Below are 18,408 nucleotides of genomic sequence, written 5' to 3' on the forward strand. Positions count from 1 at the left end.
CCTTCAACCGGTGAAATGTAATGTAATCAATCTATAGGACTTTTCAGTAATAAGCTATCACATTCACAATTTAAGACAAATATTAGAGAGACAGAAAGAAAAGTTCTCCAGTTCAAGCCTTATGCCTAAACATTACTTCATCCTAATACGTGTATATGTAAATACACACACACATATATTTGCACAAACACTCATATGTTTCTTTTGGCTTTCTGCAGACATACCAGTTAAAATAGAATGATCATGCCTTTCTTCAAAAACAATAGAAATAGTCTATTCATGTAGGAACTAAACATTCAGAGTTTAGTTTAGTAATAGTATATGGTTGTTCTAGATACATTCTGATTCAATTATCAACTTTATGAGGTATGTTTATCAATATTGTCAACTGCAACAATACAAGGTGAATTTAACAACTGGTTTAACAGTTACCTTTCTGTCATGTAAGCAAGTCTAACAGTTACACGCCCCTGTAATAGAATGAGTCTTTCCCATAGACTATAACTTTCTGGGACAAGATTATTATTGTGAACTATCATTCTTCCCGCTTTCATAGCTGAAACATAGGTGGAAGACTAATGGCCACAGACAGTCTGTGCTGGCATGCTGTGGTATAATGTCACATATGTGTGTCATATATAAGTGGTCTCCACAACAAAAATCAAGTTTGCTTCCTAGACTGTTTCAAATCCCATAAAGCAATTTAGCAATGCAAAGAAAAATGAATAACTAATATTTAGCAGAGCTGGTTCTCAGAGATGACCACACATCTCCCTATAAAACTGGTATATGCACTCTTCATCTGTATAATGCTAGTTATGAGCTTTTCTGAAGAAGATAATACTCAGAGGCTGTAAAAGAGGTTTTTCTTGCTTTACATGACAAGTCAAGTACACAAGCTAGTAAAATATCCATCAGCTACTTCAGAGTAGCCAAACTGGCCATCCTAGTTACCTCAGAGAAAGATATCCTATGGAAGGCTGATAATGGGAAAGTCTCTTCCTAAGGTCAGTTAGTAGAAAGTTACCTCCACCTTCAAATAATTGCCAAAATTTTTTGGTTGGTTGGGTTTGGTTTGGTTTGGGTTTGGGTTTGGTTTTAAATCCTCACCATTTAATTTAGCCAAATGAATGTCTAATAATTTTTTCCTAACCTGCTAAAATCTCGGCTTCTTTGCAATATCGTGAGCATAAGTTCAAGAGACCAGTTGCACTTTGTCTGGTCAAGCACTTTCTTTTATCAGATTTAATTTTCTGCCTTTCAGTCTCAATGGGTATCTAGAAATTTAACACCATATCAAAATATTCCCAAGAGTATAGCACAACTGATGTGAGCTACTGTTCTTTCAGCTTTGTATTTATAATTGCAATGCCAAGCATTTTATTGCTTCAATGTATTTTCTTCATAAAGCAAACTTTTCAGATTGAAAAAAAAAAATCTCAATTTAAATGTCTTGCCTGCTCAGAACCCATCTCTCAGAGCTGAATATCTATTTACCATTACATTCTGCTACATTTTTTTTCAATTATCTTTGTTTCTCTTATCTACAAGCTTTGCTGTATTTATTGCTGTGTGTCCCTACCAATGTTCAGTCCATTTTCAACATTCTACATATCTTCTGGGTTTTTTATTTTTTTTTTGTTCATGCAGTGAAAATTTTCTTGTTTAGATTCATTCAGTTCTGTTCTTGGTCTCATCATTTTCAACTTTGATTGCTGGTTCACTGTGCTTTCTTTTCTTTTTTTAATTGCCATTGTTCCCTCCTTCAGTCTGCATTGGTCTTTGTTCTTTTTTCCTTCTGTTTCCTTATCTCTACATTGGTCTTTGACTAGCACTTATATCTTTATATTTTCTCTTTATTTCTAAGGGTAGAATGTCATCCCATTTAGTTTTGTTCACTGGTCCCTAAATTCTCAAATGAAATTCCTTCTTTTTTTCTCTTTCCATGCAAATAGTGGAGAAAGCTAGAGAACTGTGGATCAGCTAAAAGAAAAATCAATGACTCGGTGATCAGTGGTTTGAAGGTGTTTCCAAAGTCCTGAATCCTTAATTTGATCCTAATCAGCTCACAGTTTGTGTTCTGGTTGCCAATTTGGGCAGAAAGTGAACAGTGGCGAGAGAAGAAAAGTCTGAGCAGAAAAAACTCAAAGAGCTACGGTTGCCTCTGATGGTAACGGAAATTTTTTGAGGTTCAGTAAATGGTCCATTGTCTCCCTATCAACAACTCTTGGTCTATCTACATCAATATCCAAAAAGACATAAACAGGAGAGTGAAAAGGGAATTATATAATCACAAGTTATTATTCAATTATTTAAAGCTATTTCTAATATCACACTGCAAGTTGGGGTAACGAATTAAAGCAAAAAATTATATTTTAGAAAACTATTGAGTATGACATCTCTTTTAAAAGCAGTGTTCAATTCTAAGCACCTTACTCCTTAAAAAAAAAATACAAACATGCTCTTTGGTATTTACTGCTAGTATATTATGCATTATGCTCAGAAATTTCTTTAGAAAAAAGAAGAAAGCAAAATATTATCTAAGTTGTAAAGTAAAATACATGCAAGGAAATGTCAGAATTGAGGTTGCCATTCTCTCATCCACCTACATATGCACCATCTCATTGCCACTAGTAGCACAGTTTAAAATTAATTGTGGTTTCCATATGACTATTCAAGAAGTGACATGAAGAGTACCCAATGAACAATTTGTATGGTTAGTCCTATACTTTGTTTTGTACAGTATCTAAATCTTGCTTTAAAGGCAAGTATTAAATAATTTTCTCCCAGATTTTTCTATGCAGTGTCAGGACCCTGAGGAAACCAATAGACTTTCCTGGCCCTGATCAGCCTCAGCTGGGACTTCCACCCACCACTGCCCATGGGTCCTGGGACTCCATTTCAGCCCACCCTGAGGCATCCAGACACTGCTACAGCTCTGTCCCTGTCTCTGCCTCCTGTATGAGCCTCTCAGCCCTACTCTGTGGGGAGCTTAGCCGGTCCCATTTCTTTTTGCTCACAGCTGGACTGTAGGGTGCTGTCGATGGACCCTGTTACCAGTCCCCGGCTCTTCCCCCCGTGTTCAGCCCCTGCAGGATTGTGCCCTGTCAGTGAGAGCACAGCCTGAGCGGGGTCACCCTCAGCTCCTGGCTTGTGCCCCTCGTGGAGCAGCCCCGCTCCTACCTGCCCCTCCCTAATATATGGCAGTAGCTACTACAGTGAATTATTTACAAGTTATACTAAAAAATATTTTCATAACATGCAAGAGGTAACATCAAATGCTTCCAACTGGCTTTTGTAAAGCAGTTGATTTATGTGATGTTTTATCAGTTCAAATCATACCTTCCATTAACTTCATTTAAAACTGAGATTTCTTATCACTAATGCAAACAAAACTCTTGTTTCTCAAGCTGGGCACCCAGAAAATTGAAAACATGTTATTGATATGCATCTTCAAAAAGCTTGGCTGAAACAATTCGTCTAGTAACACACAAAGATTATGTGAAAGGCAGAAATGTTGAAAAAATGGAACAGTTCTATCTGGAAATGCAACACCTTGACTCAGAATAACAGTCAGAAGTTTTGACTACTTTCCAAAATAAAGTGTATGCCAAGTTGCAATTTAAAAGTAATTATATAAAAGCAAACCCTGATTTTATTTTTTTTTAAGATTTTTTTTGAGGGAGCTAGATGTATAAGTGTGAAAGAAAGGATACACAAAAGTCACAAAGAGGCACAAGGTGGGCAACAAGAAAGCCCTAAAAATAGACAGTGTCTATGACATGACCCAGAAAGACTCCCAAGTAAAAAATTTTGCTGCAAGCTTGGTTCAAATACAGTGAGTAATACTATCTTTCTGAAAACAGTTTTTTTGTAGGTGCTTACAAATATGATTTATGGAAAGATTTTTTTTTTTATTTAGTTCACAGCTTTAAACTATTCTATATTTTTTCTATTTATAGTTTGAGGCAAAGATCTAGCATATTAAATATGCTAAATCAAGCATATACAGTAACACAAAATGAAAGTGTAATATTGACCATACACTTTCTGTAAGGGCCATATCTGACATGCTTGTCTTCCATTTGTTATTGTTTAGCTGCCATTTAAGTGCCATCTAAACCAGTTAAAGCTGTTAAGTATTCACTGAAGACAGTCAATGACTGCAAATTTCAACAAGATTCAATTCTGAGGAGAACAATTAAACAAAGAAGTACAAACTGGATGAGGCTGGAGTCAGAGGTCATGAGCTTCACAAATAGCCCAACTGCAAAATCTTTTTCAGTCATATAGAAACTTCTTTCAATCAAAATATTGAAGTAGAAAAAGAAAGAGTGGCCTTGTCTTATCTGAGACAATGTTTTTAGCTGTCCAGTTATATATTTTACAAATAAACCTGTATAGTCCCCTGAAAACATTTTTGTCTGTTACAAAATTAAGGGGAGGGTGACTAGTGTAATCTGATTACACTTTCATTAATGTCACTAAGTAAAATGATAAAATGCATTGTCATGCTAGAATGGAAGTTTCCACAAGCAACTGTACCTCAGTAAAGCTTTACTTGTTTAAGTAAAAACCTTTTGCAAAAAGAAAACTCTAGGAAACATCACCTTACTACTTGCTAGAGCAATCTGAGAAAATAAGCGTCACCATGAAAGATTTAGTAAAGCTTTCATAATTTCACTATCACACTTTCTTAATTTAAAACCCAATTCTCCACTCACACAAATGTGTACTATTTTTCTACTGCATGCAGTAGAAAATGCACTAGAAAAAGCAGTACTTGCAAAAGTAGTCTATTTCAAGACCTATATGGTGGCTTAATCGTCTTTTCCTTTTTAAATGCTGACTTATTCTATTCTCTTCTACAGAACTCCTTATCCTTTTCCTCACCAGAATGTAGTGGCATCCTAAATTCACAATACCAAAACTTTTGAGCATGCCAGGCTTCCTTGACTTTCTTCTCAAGATATCAACATTTAAAAAAAGTGTATCTCAAAGCTCCAGCTTTGAAGGCATAGTTTAATATAAAAAGAATCCTGCACACATATATCTATATATGTAGATAGGTATCTATACATGTAGATAGGTATCTATATATCAATATGGACAGATAGATATACATAGATATGAACATACATGTGCACACAAATATATATAAACCTTCTCGGTAGCTTGAACAAGATATATGAAGAAAAAATTTCTGTCCTTGCAAGATATTATTTTCCTCTTCCTTCCATCCTCCTAGCTTCCCTCACCTGTTTTCTCTGATGCTCATTAAAACTGCAACTCAGTAAGAACCATAAGTTCCTAACAGTAATAATTGTTTTATTCTTTTGCACTTGTGCAGAACGTTGTTCACATACTCTTTGAGATTACGAATTAGAGTGGATTCATCAATAGAAATCTTGACTGACAGTGGGGGCCTTTTTGGGCTCCTCCATGTAAATTTTATCCTTCAAGGAGTTGGCAGAAAGGAGAAAAACTACATGCTCTTGGTTTTTCTTGTGGAAGACAACCCTCAAATCTTTTAGGTATAGGTTCCCTCTTTCCTGCAGCTGGTATCAGAAGAGCACACAAACACTCATGAAACAGGAAATACAAATGGAAACACGGAAGTACAAAGAAAACCAATTTCATTAGAGATACATTTCTCCATATCTGCTGGGCAACACCAACGACAGCAGAGCAGTGAGAATATGTGAAAGAAACAACCCTGCAGACACCAAGGTCAGTGAAGAAAGAGGGGGAGGAGGTGCTCCAGGCACCAGAGCAGAGATTCCCCTGCAGCCTGTGGTGAAGACCATGGTGAGGCAGGCTGCCCCCCTGCAACCTATAGAGGTGAATGGTGGAGCAGATATCCACCTGCAGCCTGTGGAGGACCCCATGCCAGAGCAGGTGGATGCACCTAAAGGAGGCTGTGACCCCACGGGAAGCCTGCGCTGGAGCAGGCTCCTGGCAGGACCTGTGGAAAGAGGAGATCACGCTGGCAGGACTTGTGACCCCGTGGGGGACCCATGCTGGACCAGTCTGTTCCTGAAGGACTGTACCCCATGGAAGGGACCCACACCGGAGCAGTTCATGAAGAACTGTAGCCCGTGGGAAGGACCCACGTTGGAGGAGTTTGTGGAGGACTGTCTCCCATGGAAGGGACCCCACACTGGAGCAGGGGAAGAGTGTGAGGAGTCCTTCCCCTGAGGAGGAAGGAGCGGCAGAAACAACGTGTGATGAACTGACCGCAACCCCCATTCTGCATCCCCCTGCACCACTCGGGGAGGGGGAAGGAGGTAGAGAAATCGGGAGTAAAGTAAAGCCTGGGAAGAAGGGAGGGGTGGGGAGAAGATGTTTTAAGTTTTAGCCCCAAGTCTCTCAGCCTTGCTTCATAGAAGAGGTGTTCCAGCTCTCTGATCATTTTCATGACCCTCCTCTAGACCTGCTTTAACAGGTCCATGTCTTTCTTGTGCTGGGGACCTCAGAACTGGACACAGTACTCCAGATGGGCTCTCACAAGAGCAGAGCGGTGACCTGCTGGCCACACTTCTTCTGATGCAGCCCAGGATATGGTTGGCTTTCTGGGCTGCAAGTGCACAATTCTGGTTCATATCCAATTTTTCATCTACCAATATCCCCAAGTCCTTCTCCTCAAGACTGCTCTCAATCCCTTCATCCAGCAGCCTGTATTGATAATGGGGATTACCCTGACCCAGGTGCAGGTCCTTGCACTTGACCTTGTTGAACTTCATGAGGTTCACATGGGCACACTCCTTAAGCCTGTCAATGTCTTTCTGGATGGCATCCCTTCCCTCAAGCGAATCAGCTGCACCACTCAGCTTGATGTCATCTGCAAACCTGCTGGGGGTGCACTCAATCCCACTGTCCATGTCATTAACAAAGATATTGAATAGTATTGGTCCCAATACAGACCCCGAGGGACACCACTTGTTACTGATCTTCATTTGGACATTAAGCTATTGACTGCAACTCTTTGGATGTGGCCATCCAGCCAATTCCTTATCCATCAAACAGTCCACGCATCAAATCCATCTCTCTCCTATTTAGCAATAAGGATGTTGTGTGGGACCTTGTCAAAGGCCTTGCAGAAGTCTAGGTAGATGACGACTTACAGAAGTCAAGGTAGATGATGATAAAGATAACTAGTAAATGTATGGATAACATATCTGTTGCTATTGCAGAATTATTATGTATCCTTCAAGCTGCAACCTTCCAGAACTCTGAAGTAGACACTGATAAAAATGTTCTGTGACCCATCACATTCTTGATTTTTCAAACTGTTTTTTTCACTCTTGTTATTCCTTTGTGTTAAAAAGTGCTCATACACAATTGCAAAAAAATTACCTATTGTCTCTGTCTTAAATACGTTATCTTTTTCTGATCTCTCTTGAAAGCCTCCTGTTGCAAAGATTACAAAAGTTCCACTGCTACTAGACTGTGCAAACTGAGACCTCCACAATCTCATATTCACTTTACATGTATTTATCCATGCTCATATGCTTCTTCATTAATTAGATTTTGCTGAGACAAATTTTATATGAGGGCTAGATTAATTTTAGCACTTACTTTAACTACAATTAAAGCACATTTTTTTTTTATTTTAAGACATTTATGATTAATTAAGGAAAGTGCACCTTAAAGTCTAAATAAGAAAGAATCTATAATTTAAAAATACTAGCTTTAACTATTTTTTCAGATATTTTAAAGATATGAATACAAGTTACATTTTAATAATGTTTATTCTTTACCTTGTCCTAAAGTTTGCAGGATGAGGATGCCCATCATATAATGACAAATAATCATATTCTTCTTCTAGAGCAAAAGACTGAAAGACGATCTGTATTCTGTTTCTTTCTTCTGCTATTATAACCCATGTACAGTTTGCACCATTTGGATATCCATATGGGAAGCCAGGGCTTTCTATAGTGCCATTAAGTCCTTTTAAAGTTCCACCACAGGTATAAATAAATCCTAAAAAAAACCAAGGAAACAAAAGTTAGTGATCCATTTTTATATTAACCTTCAGTAAAATACATCATTGGAATTCATGATTTCTAAAAAATTATCAAAATACTTCTTTGCAAGTACTGCATTTAGAAAGGTAAAGCCCGTGTTTTAATACAAATCCTGGCCACTTAATGCAAAACAACCCCACCCACCTAGCAAATGTGTTTTCCATACTGTTTATGTAAAGACATATGGTAGCATCTTTGCAAATAAATATATATAAACAACATCTATGACTAAATTTGGTAGCCTATGAGGCAAAGTATTTATATCAATTCCCTTTTTTGTAAAAAGAAAGAGAAGCAGCCAAAGCAAAATAAATTAGTCTTCTTTTGGTGAAGGTCTGATACAGATTAGATCTATTAACCTTCTGCTGCTCCTCCCCAGATTTTGGGACTGGAAGAGGCTGAAAGGCTATTTATTAAGAAAAAAATGTTTCCAATCAATAATTCTGGTTTATGAAAGCTGTGTACTTAAAGACTCAATGTGAAATAGCCATCTGTTGCATCATTATATTATCTCATGTAAATAACTGCATTGTGTATTTGTAACCAGAAAGAACTTAGTAAACTTTTCTATATCTAAATAAAATATTAAGATGAACAGCTTACGTGTTTTGACTGACCCTAAGTGGGTGTTGTGGTTTAACCTCAGTAGTCATCTAAGCCCCACACAACTGTTCGCTCACTCCCCCCAGTGGGATGGGGGAGAAATTTGGAAAGGTTAAAAATGAAAAAAATTGTGTATTGAGATAAAGACAGTTTAATAGGTAGGGCAAAAGCTGCACACGTAAGCAAAGCAGAATAAGGAATTCATTGGCTACTTCGGCAGGCAGGTGTTTAGCCATTTCCAGGAAAGCAGGGCTCCATCACGCCTAATGGTTACATGGGAAGACAAACATCATAACCCTGAACCCCTTCCTTCTCCTTTCCCTCAGCTTTTATCACTGAGCATGATGTTATATGGTATGGAATATCCCTTTGGTCAATTGGGACCAGCTGTCCCAGCTGTGTCCCCTCCCAACTTCTTGCCCATCCCCAGCGTGTTTGCTGGGAGGGGCAGCATGAGAAACAGAGAAGGCCTTGATGCTGTGTAAGCACTGTTCAGTGATAACTGAAACATTCTTGTGTTATCAACACTGTTTTGGTCACAAATCCAAACCATAATACCGTAGGATCTACTATGACGAAAATTAACTCTATCCCAGCCAAAATCAGTACAGTGCGTCAAAGCTGAAAGGTGGATCTGCCAATAGATCCTTTTTAACATGAATATCCCCAAATGTCAGAAATGGCCCATACATTCAAAAGCCAAATTTTCTTGGACTATAAGCAATTTTCTTTTTATATAGAAAATCAATTTTCCAAGAAAAAATAGAAAACATGAATAATTATAAAAAGATCTCCCCCTAAGTCCTGGCAGGGTAGGTCCTTTTCTATACTCTTGTTCTCAGTTCTAATGTTCAATTACAGCAGTTCCTAACTCCTCTAGGCCCTTAAGATATTTTTTATTCTTTCCACCACCTTTGCAGTCTGACTGTACATCTCCACTACATCCCCTCTCCAGGCTTTTTGCTCTCTTATCCCTTAAATATTACATCAGTTTTCCTGCTTTGCCTTTTGCACCCCCAAAGCTTCTCTTCCCCAAGCATGCTCAGAGCAAGCCCCCTCTGCTAGTGGGGGGATTTTATCAGCTGAGAGAAAGCATAAAGTGCTCAGCTGCTCAGCATGCTCTTTCAGAGAAACATGATATACATTTCATAACAAACTACAAACAAACAAACCAGATGCCACCTCTTTAATTATACACACATGTATATATTTGAGCTCATTAAATCATCTTCTTTATGGCACATTCACAAGCTTGTCTTCGTGTTGAGCATTTAAATGTGCAGAGACCCCTTTCTCTGAAGTACTAAACAGAAATCTCTTAAGATTTTACACTTTGTATTGCTACACTGTAACTTTTCTTGACAACAGAAGAGGGACACATTCAATATTTTTATCTTGGCTTTTTCATATTTATCTCCAATGATGAGAAAAGATGCCTGTTATGAAGTGTGATTACTCTTTTACTACAAATATCAGTATATCATGGAAGATCCTCTTAGAAAGTAATTAGGACTTTGTTTGCCTCTACTGACACGTATAGCAAATTTTAACTTCTACTGCAAATTAACTTAGAGAATTCATTTTCATATCAGTGCTTACACACTTTCATTTGTTATCAACCTTCACTGCTAGAAGTCTGTTTTATTTATGTCTATGCATCTCCCTCATATACTCAAACTATTTAAAAATCTCCTTTATGTGTTGTTATTTATTATCTAAGCTCAGCTGTTTTACTAAGCACTTTAAAAATCTTTTGGAATACAGTTCATGTGCAAGTCACTTTACAAAACTAAACTATTTACTCATCATAAGATCTTCATCCTAGAAATCTAGCACCTCCCACCAAATATAGCCACTGGAATAAAACTTTTAAAATAGCTACGTGTGCATATATTATCAATTTAATTTTTCCTAGAAACCTCTTGCTGAGGCCTACTTCAGTTGAATTGGAGAAAAACCTCTCTCTGAGAGACTTGAAAATTAAATAGCATGCACTGTTAATTTCTATACATCTCTCCAGACCAAGTGTGGAAAGCACACTGTGAACTTTGGCTCAACGTCATAATACAGCTCCATAATTCAGAACCTGTGTCACTGCTGCTGTATCTAGGTCAGGATAGCTATCAATTACATATGTACTATTTTGTTAATTCAATGCAAGCTATAAAGAAAAACTCAGTAATAGGTCTTCGGTGACCAAAATAAAATTATATTTTTCCAAAAAAAGAACAGAGCCAAAACAATGAGAAAGTGCCCTGTGAGATGATACACTACTTGTTAAGGAATGTAATGCTTCATATTGGATCCAATAATTGTTCCTATCCATACATATATATGAATTATAAACTTCCATGACACATAAAAGTTCCACTTACTCCTTTTACTCCACATCCAAATTGTAACAAAAGAGAATTATTCACATGCTGCAAGATGATATAACTTGAATATTTTTCAACAATGACTAGCAGAATGTAACACAGCTATGCATGTGTCAGAAGATACATTTTTAATTCCGAGAATGGAAAAAACAAACAATGAAGTTTGATTTTGATAGGTCTACTCTTTTAGTCTGTAAAATAAAAAATCATGCCAATAGAACCCATATAACATGCACTTTAATCTCTACTTTCATATGTTAATCCATTCTGTAATGCTTTTCACCTTGGCAGACCAACTTGGTTACGTTCAAAATAGACAACATGCATTAACTGACTGGTCTGATCAAATGTTGAAGACATGACAATTATTTTCACAAGGCAAAATTCATGCTGAAATAACTGGTAACATATACTGTGATCTTTTTCATCTAGATTTCAGAACTAGCTTTCAAAACAGAATTTACTTGGAAACTGTTTTTCCTTAAAGAGAAGGTTTGATTCAAAGCATGAGACAAAGAATTTTGAAAAGCTTGAAGGTAGACTAGAAAAGAAAAATACTTGTTGAAGTAAGTGTGAAGATGAACACCACCACTGATGATATTCTCTTAATAGTTAGTGTGATTCAGAGTTTCCACTGTATTGTTTTCTACCAGATTTTAAAATTCAGATGTTTAATTATCATCAATTTTACATGGATAAATATTACTTGAAATCATAAAACACTGCCGCTCTTCCTGATTTCAGTCACCCTTTGATTCATTGTGGAATTCCAGTAAGCATCATTAACACCGGTTCTTACTTAATCTATTTATTCAACTTTCATTGCCTTCTAACAAAGCAAGTAATCCTTAATGCCATACGGATACCCCTTGCCCTTGGATGTCCCATAGCTATACTCACTCAGTACACTACAAGATTGTCTTTTGCTTTTTCTTTTCCTCCTGACCATTCAATTATACTGTTTAATAACATATTTCAACACCTCTCACCTTCCAAGTACTCCACACCTTTTGTTTAATCTCCTTTGTTTCATGTATTCTTTAATAGTAGTCATCACCGTAAGATAATTATACTGTCTGCATTGATTAACACACACATTTCTAAGCTGCTTGTGTATTTCCTTTTAAAGAGATATTTAATACTTGCTACCATTTACTTTAAGAGCAAACTGAGAAAATGGAAGATAAGTTGTTCATATGCTGCTTTTTTTCTTCTGTATCTTTTCTAATATCCTGATCTTCTTTCATCTCTTTCACTTGCACCCATCTTAAAGCACAGTCAATTGTATCTTAAAGTATTCCTTAGCCATGTCATCCACATTCATCTCCCTTTTTTTGTGCAATCTACCTATTTGCAAAATTGTTCTTTTCCCCCTACATAGTGGTCCTCTTCCATTCAGAATCCATCAACTTTACTCACTTGTCTCTCCTGCTCTTTGCATGTTTCTGCAACACCTTTTTCTCTTTGTGATCTTTGATCACCTGACTCTCTCTGGCAGCAAGGAGCAGTTAATTTTCACGATGACCATAAATCAGGAAGGATTGTTCTCCTAATTGTCTTCTATTGTGCTGCATTCTCTTTCTGTTGACTTGCATTATCATCACCTTAGGTTTTATGGTGCCTGTGTGTCCATCCTTCTTGTTTCCTTATTCTCCCCTGTAGTCTTGTTTGTGAAAACTCTTGCTTTTGTAGTTTCATATTATACTCTCATGTGTTTCTTAGCACTTCAGAGACCCTATTGGAATGCTACAGCGATAGATTTCATAGTGATATGAACCCTTCCCTATTTCATGAACCCTTTTCTCCCTCCTATCAATCCTTCTCATTTTTGGAAAATATATACACAATCTTTCTTTCTAAAGCATCTCAGCTTCTCTATCATTTTAATTGTTCTGACATGTCTTACACCAAGATCTTTCAGCCCATTTACAAAATGGAGAAGAGGAAGCTCTCATCAGATGTAATGACTGTATTTTACTTCGGACTATGTTTGAAATTTACCTTTTTCTCTCTTCTCATCATGTCTTAGCTGTCTTCCATTTATGCTTTTCCATTTCCCAATAAGCCTCTCTTCTGCATAAAACAAGCCTCCTTTCTCTAACCTTAGCTTCCAACACAAGTTTTATTGACTTTTTTCACATCAGTACAAACATGCAAGATAATTTCCTCCTTTAATGTACTGGATTTAGTTCCTTCCTACTCTCCATCTTTTTTTCCACCTCCCTCAAATATCCAGCAGCTTGCATACTTCTTTCTTCATGCTTTCTTAACAGGTGTGACTGGTGACTTTTACACTAAGGATACTCACTGGTGTCCATTCCCACCAGAACATTATAACCCCCTGGTTCTTTCTGAGTCTCATTTTCCTCCTGTGCTAGGCATGGAAGGTGCACATACCAACAGCAACCCTGCACCACAGCACACCAGAACAGAAGTACGCTGTACCTGTGTAGTAGTTCGCAGGGGGGTAGGGATCCATACCAGCTACAAGGCATTAGAACTGTTGCTGTTTCAGAAATGTCTATCTTTTATTCATATAGACCTCTATGCCTGTTTAACCCAATACTCTGTACTTCAAAGAATCCTTCTCACTTCCATCTCAGCTCCAACAGCAGCTTTTACAATGAGCTTTCTACCAGCTAAGCAAAGTCTACATTTAATAATTCACCTGACCATCTAAAAAAACCCACCACAGATTAACCATGTGATTTTTTTCTTTTTTAAGTTCCCAAAGTAATAATAACTTCTTTTGTTGTGGTTATGTCTATCTCTGTGGTTTGGGTTTTTTTACTTTCTATTTTTGTTAATCATTCTTTTCTTACATATAATGCTTATTTCCTTGATTTTAGACTGTTTTCTTTAGTCTGGAGGAATTCCAGACATGCCTAATAAAGCCGTGTAAAAAACACAAAAATCTTGTGTTTGTGAAGTGCACAATATAAGAACACCATTGTAGCGCCTCTGTGAAAATCAGCTTATGAGTTCCAGAAATTTAGGATTTCTTAACTAAATTGCCATTTCATTTCAGTTTGTTCTTAAAAGCATTTGCTTTCGCAAACAAGATATTTGAATGCTTATTCTCTGCACAGCTTACTGGAAATTGTGCCAATATGTAGACATTATAAAGTGTTCACAAGAAGCTTGTTTTAAGACTCTATCTATGATTTGTATCATTTTAAGGTTATGAGAAAAGATAGTTATATTTCTTTGCAAATAATTGGGTAAGATAGATTGTCTTGCCCTTGCATAGGCTATAACAAGGTGCCAAAATCACTTTTCCAATAATTTGGTAGGGTTGCTGGAAACCCTATAACAAGCTCAGTGGAACTGGTACAGAATACCAGCCAAAAAGAAGCTATGACTGTAATTATCACTGCATTTGAAGAACTTTATGGAAGTACTGTTTTTCCTCTAAAGAGTAATATCTTATCTCTGTTTCAGCCACCTTTTCTGAAAGAGTTTCAGAAGTATTTTATTGTTGTCTTCCACTTGTCTCAGCTGTGAAAACTGGAAGAGGGGCAAAAGATTCTGCCCCCTCATGTCAACACTGAGCATGTTTCTTCCTTTAAGAAACATAAGGTCTAAAAAACAGCAGGACTGCTCATGTTCACATGGAATCCATCCTGAGGAACAGAAGGCTTAAAATGACAGGGCAGCAAAATAAACAACTGGCTCTCATTTAACAAAAGCATCCATAACATTTTTGTTACAGATATTGAAATAAATATCTATTGTCATTGTGTGTATTTCTTGTTCTACAACAGAAAACTGTTAAGTCATTTCCTATAACTGAAAACAAAAAGGTTTTAACTTCAATAGTGTCGCCAGTCATTGAGGAACTTTAAAAAAGATGTAACATAAATCTGTCACCTTGTAAGTCATTCAACAGAGGAAGATTATCACTTTCACAGGAAAATACAGGATTTTTCCCTTACCCTTAGGCACTTAATTGCTTTAGTTTGTACATAACTCTTTGACAGGGAATAGCCTTCTGCTTCTATTTTAAAAGCATTGCTACCACCGCCACAGATGAAAGTCTGGTTTCAACAAAGTCAGCTGAAATACACTAAAGTTTTTATCCCCAGTATGTAATTAACTTTTCTTCTAAGGATATTTTAATACTTCTCTCCTATTCCTCATGTAATATCTCAAATGCCTTATAGACAAAGGATCATCTGTTCCAAAACAACTGCTTCCTTGCTCAAGCAACCAGAGAAGGGTAATATCTCAATGCCTTATAGACAAAGGATCATCTGTTCCAAAACAACTGCTTCCTTGCCCAAGCAACCAGAGAAGGGTAATCTCTCAGATGTGACAAACATCTGGGCAATTGAACTAGACATAAAAACAAGAGAGGACATTTGGAATCTCACCACAGAATGAATTAAAAATCTTCTCTGGGATTGAAAGCCTGCCATATTTGATACCCCTCACAAGTCTGGTTTCAACAAAGTCAGCTGAAATACACTAAAGTTTTTATCCCCAGTATGTAATTAACTTTTCTTCTAAGGATATTTTAATACTTCTCTCCTATTCCTCATGTAATATCTCAAATGCCTTATAGACAAAGGATCATCTGTTCCAAAACAACTGCTTCCTTGCTCAAGCAACCAGAGAAGGGTAATCTCTCAGATGTGACAAACATCTGGGCAATTGAACTAGACATAAAAACAAGAGAGGACATTTGGAATCTCACCACAGAATGAATTAAAAATCTTCTCTGGGATTGAAAGCCTGCCATATTTGATACCCCTCACACATGCTAATATTGCCAAACTTGCAGGGGAACCGCATTTCTTATGTTTGGAGAGATTGTAGATAGATATTATAGTTGTTTGGGCTTTTTTTAAGAGAATTTGGATTTCAAATAATAAAATTTATGGTCTCAGTGGCATTTGGCCACCCTGCTTCTCTCTCCTGTGTTTAAGAATAAACATTTTGAGCTATGACTTCCTCATTTTAGGAGAACTAATTGTGAAAAGTGCCTTCATTAGCACTCTAACCCTGCACTCTTTTGTCTTCTTCTACTTAGTCTTCCTGCAGTTCTTCTACTTGAAAAGTGAAAGCAACCAGCATATAACCAGAAATTGATCCAGGAATCTTCCCAGCAGCTTCAAAGAGAACACTATAGCAAAGGCTTGGCTGAAAATGAATTAATGCAGATTTCGTGTTTGATTACATGGGAAATTTACTCTGTGGAAAAGATATGAACAGAGATTTCACTGTAAAGATCAGTTGTTGAAAGAATTATATTTATTTTACATTTCCTTTTCACTGTTTCCTTTTCTGCAAAGCTAACCACGTGTCCAAAGTTTTGGTACTCTGCTTCATTTGTTGTCTTTTTTTTAATGTGTGATCTGAGAAACACTTAATTTCATAATTAAATCAGGATATTTTTAAAGTTAACTTAGAACCATCACTTAACAAGTCAAAATGTCAAGGAAGACCACTCCCAGACTACTATGAACTGCCAATATCATTTTGAAGCATTTCTGTTCTTTTAGAAATACCAGGTCTTAATTCGCATAGACTTCCTATGCGATTTTCAAATAACATACCTTAGAACAAAATTCTCTTTTCCTTAAAATGTGCTGGTAAGTAGTCAGTCCTTTCCATGTGAACTGCATGAAAGACAGTGGCAAGATACAACCATTGCAGTAGCAGTTCAAAATAAAATGTCTGAAGTAGTTTATAATTTAGTTGAAAACATGCAATATATTGCTTCTAAAGCTTCATTACTGTTGTATTTATTTCTTATTATATTTTAAATGTTGATAGAGAAGAGATTTTGCTGCAAAGTACAGGTCTTTGGGTCTCTAGGATATAAGTAGATAACAAGGCTTGAAAAAGTTATATTTGGAAAAAAATAAAGAGTAAATTAAGTTGTCCACAGTAGAATAATTAATTAACAATACTGTGAAATTGGTAAATATCAGAATTCTTAAATAAGGGAGACAGTCACACAATAAGATGTTTCAAGAATCTTCGCTCTTGGCACTGATGGAATATAAGCAAATACCCTCTTTAAAAAAAAGGTTAAAAAAAAAGTAATTTCTGAAGAAATTACAATACATTTAGTACTACACTTTTAAATTAAAGTTCAAATGTCTAAAAACCTTAATTACAGTTTTCACACTAATTGTAATGTAGCAGTAAACCCATCAATATAATGCTGACTTGAATTCCTTAAATTTAAAGCCCATTGGCATACACAGGAAACCTCTGTCATTATATAGCTGGTTCATTAAAATCTAGGATCTGGGATATGGACCTCTAATGAGATTTACACAGAGACTTAATCTAGTGAAGAAAAAAAAAAAAGTAAAGAAAAACATAGTTACAGTATATTACATCTAGTACTTTGAAATCTTGCAGAAGTTTCAGATAAGTGTCAGAGAACAGATTATTGCAAATCTAAGTAACCTGTTGAAATTAGTATATAGCTTTAGAGAAAGAGAAAACCAGTTTCCATAATCCTTCTAAAACATCATAGATTTAGTCAAACTCACAAAAGGAGAAGGGAGAAGGGGGAAGAAAACCCAGAATGATGAGAAGAGTTCCAGTAAGAATTTAGATAGGAAATAAACATTATCAAATAAATATGATGCTGGTTTGAAGTGACTTCAACAAGATTAGAAAAGACTTTGAAGACTCAGTGCTTGGAAAATCAGCACAAAATTAAGGCTCTGTTTTAAGTTTCTGCCAATTGAAACTGAACATAGGAATGGCTCAGTATTTACTGTACACTACCACAGATGGTCTTCCTATACTCTGTTTCTTTCTTTCAAAAAATAACAGACAACTTTCTATGGCAGCTTAGATTGCTTCAGATGTAAACAACCTAGAAAGTCTTTTCATTCACTCACAAGGATTACCTTCAGAAGAGATGTAATTTAAAAACAAAAACAAAACCAAAAACCTTCTTGCTTTAGACCACATGAAAATTCAGATTTTGAAACTCTGCTATAAACTTGGGAAGAAAAAAAATGATCTAACTAATGTTTCACGCTTCTGAAACATTACCATTATTCATTCATCAGCTTTCTCAGTGAAACATCTATAAAAATTTGATGTCAATAGCTACCCTGTGATATCATTACTATGGGGTTTGGACCGTTGTACCAAATGCACTCCATCCACTCTACAACAGCCTAAACTACCTGAGGACAGCAAAATTAAAGATGTGTTCAGAATTAAAGGAAGCAGCAGTTGGAAAAAACAACTATAATATTTCATTTACTGCTGTCCTGGTTTCGGCAGGGATAGAGTTAATTTCCTTTCTAGTAGCTGGTACAGTGTTTTGGATTTGGGATGAGAACAAAGTTGATAACGCACCGATGTTTTAGTTGTTGCTAGGTAATGCTTACACTAGCCAAGGACTTTTCAGCTTCCCATGCTCT

The 18,408-nt window shown here is 36.5% G+C and overlaps 1 protein-coding gene across 1 annotated transcript in view; it reads right to left on the minus strand.

The window, feature by feature from the left end:
* CSMD3 (CUB and Sushi multiple domains 3) overlaps positions 1-18,408 on the minus strand; it is an 838,052-nt gene that overhangs the window by 733,151 nt on the left and 86,493 nt on the right. The window contains exon 2 of the mRNA XM_009277245.2: positions 7,761-7,983. Coding sequence (XP_009275520.1) covers positions 7,761-7,983 — 223 coding nt within the window. The remainder of the gene's footprint in view (positions 1-7,760; positions 7,984-18,408) is intronic.

This window comes from Aptenodytes forsteri, unplaced genomic scaffold (assembly GCF_000699145.1).
Source record: "Aptenodytes forsteri isolate BGI_AS27 unplaced genomic scaffold, ASM69914v1 Scaffold49, whole genome shotgun sequence".
Taxonomy (NCBI): domain Eukaryota; kingdom Metazoa; phylum Chordata; class Aves; order Sphenisciformes; family Spheniscidae; genus Aptenodytes; species Aptenodytes forsteri.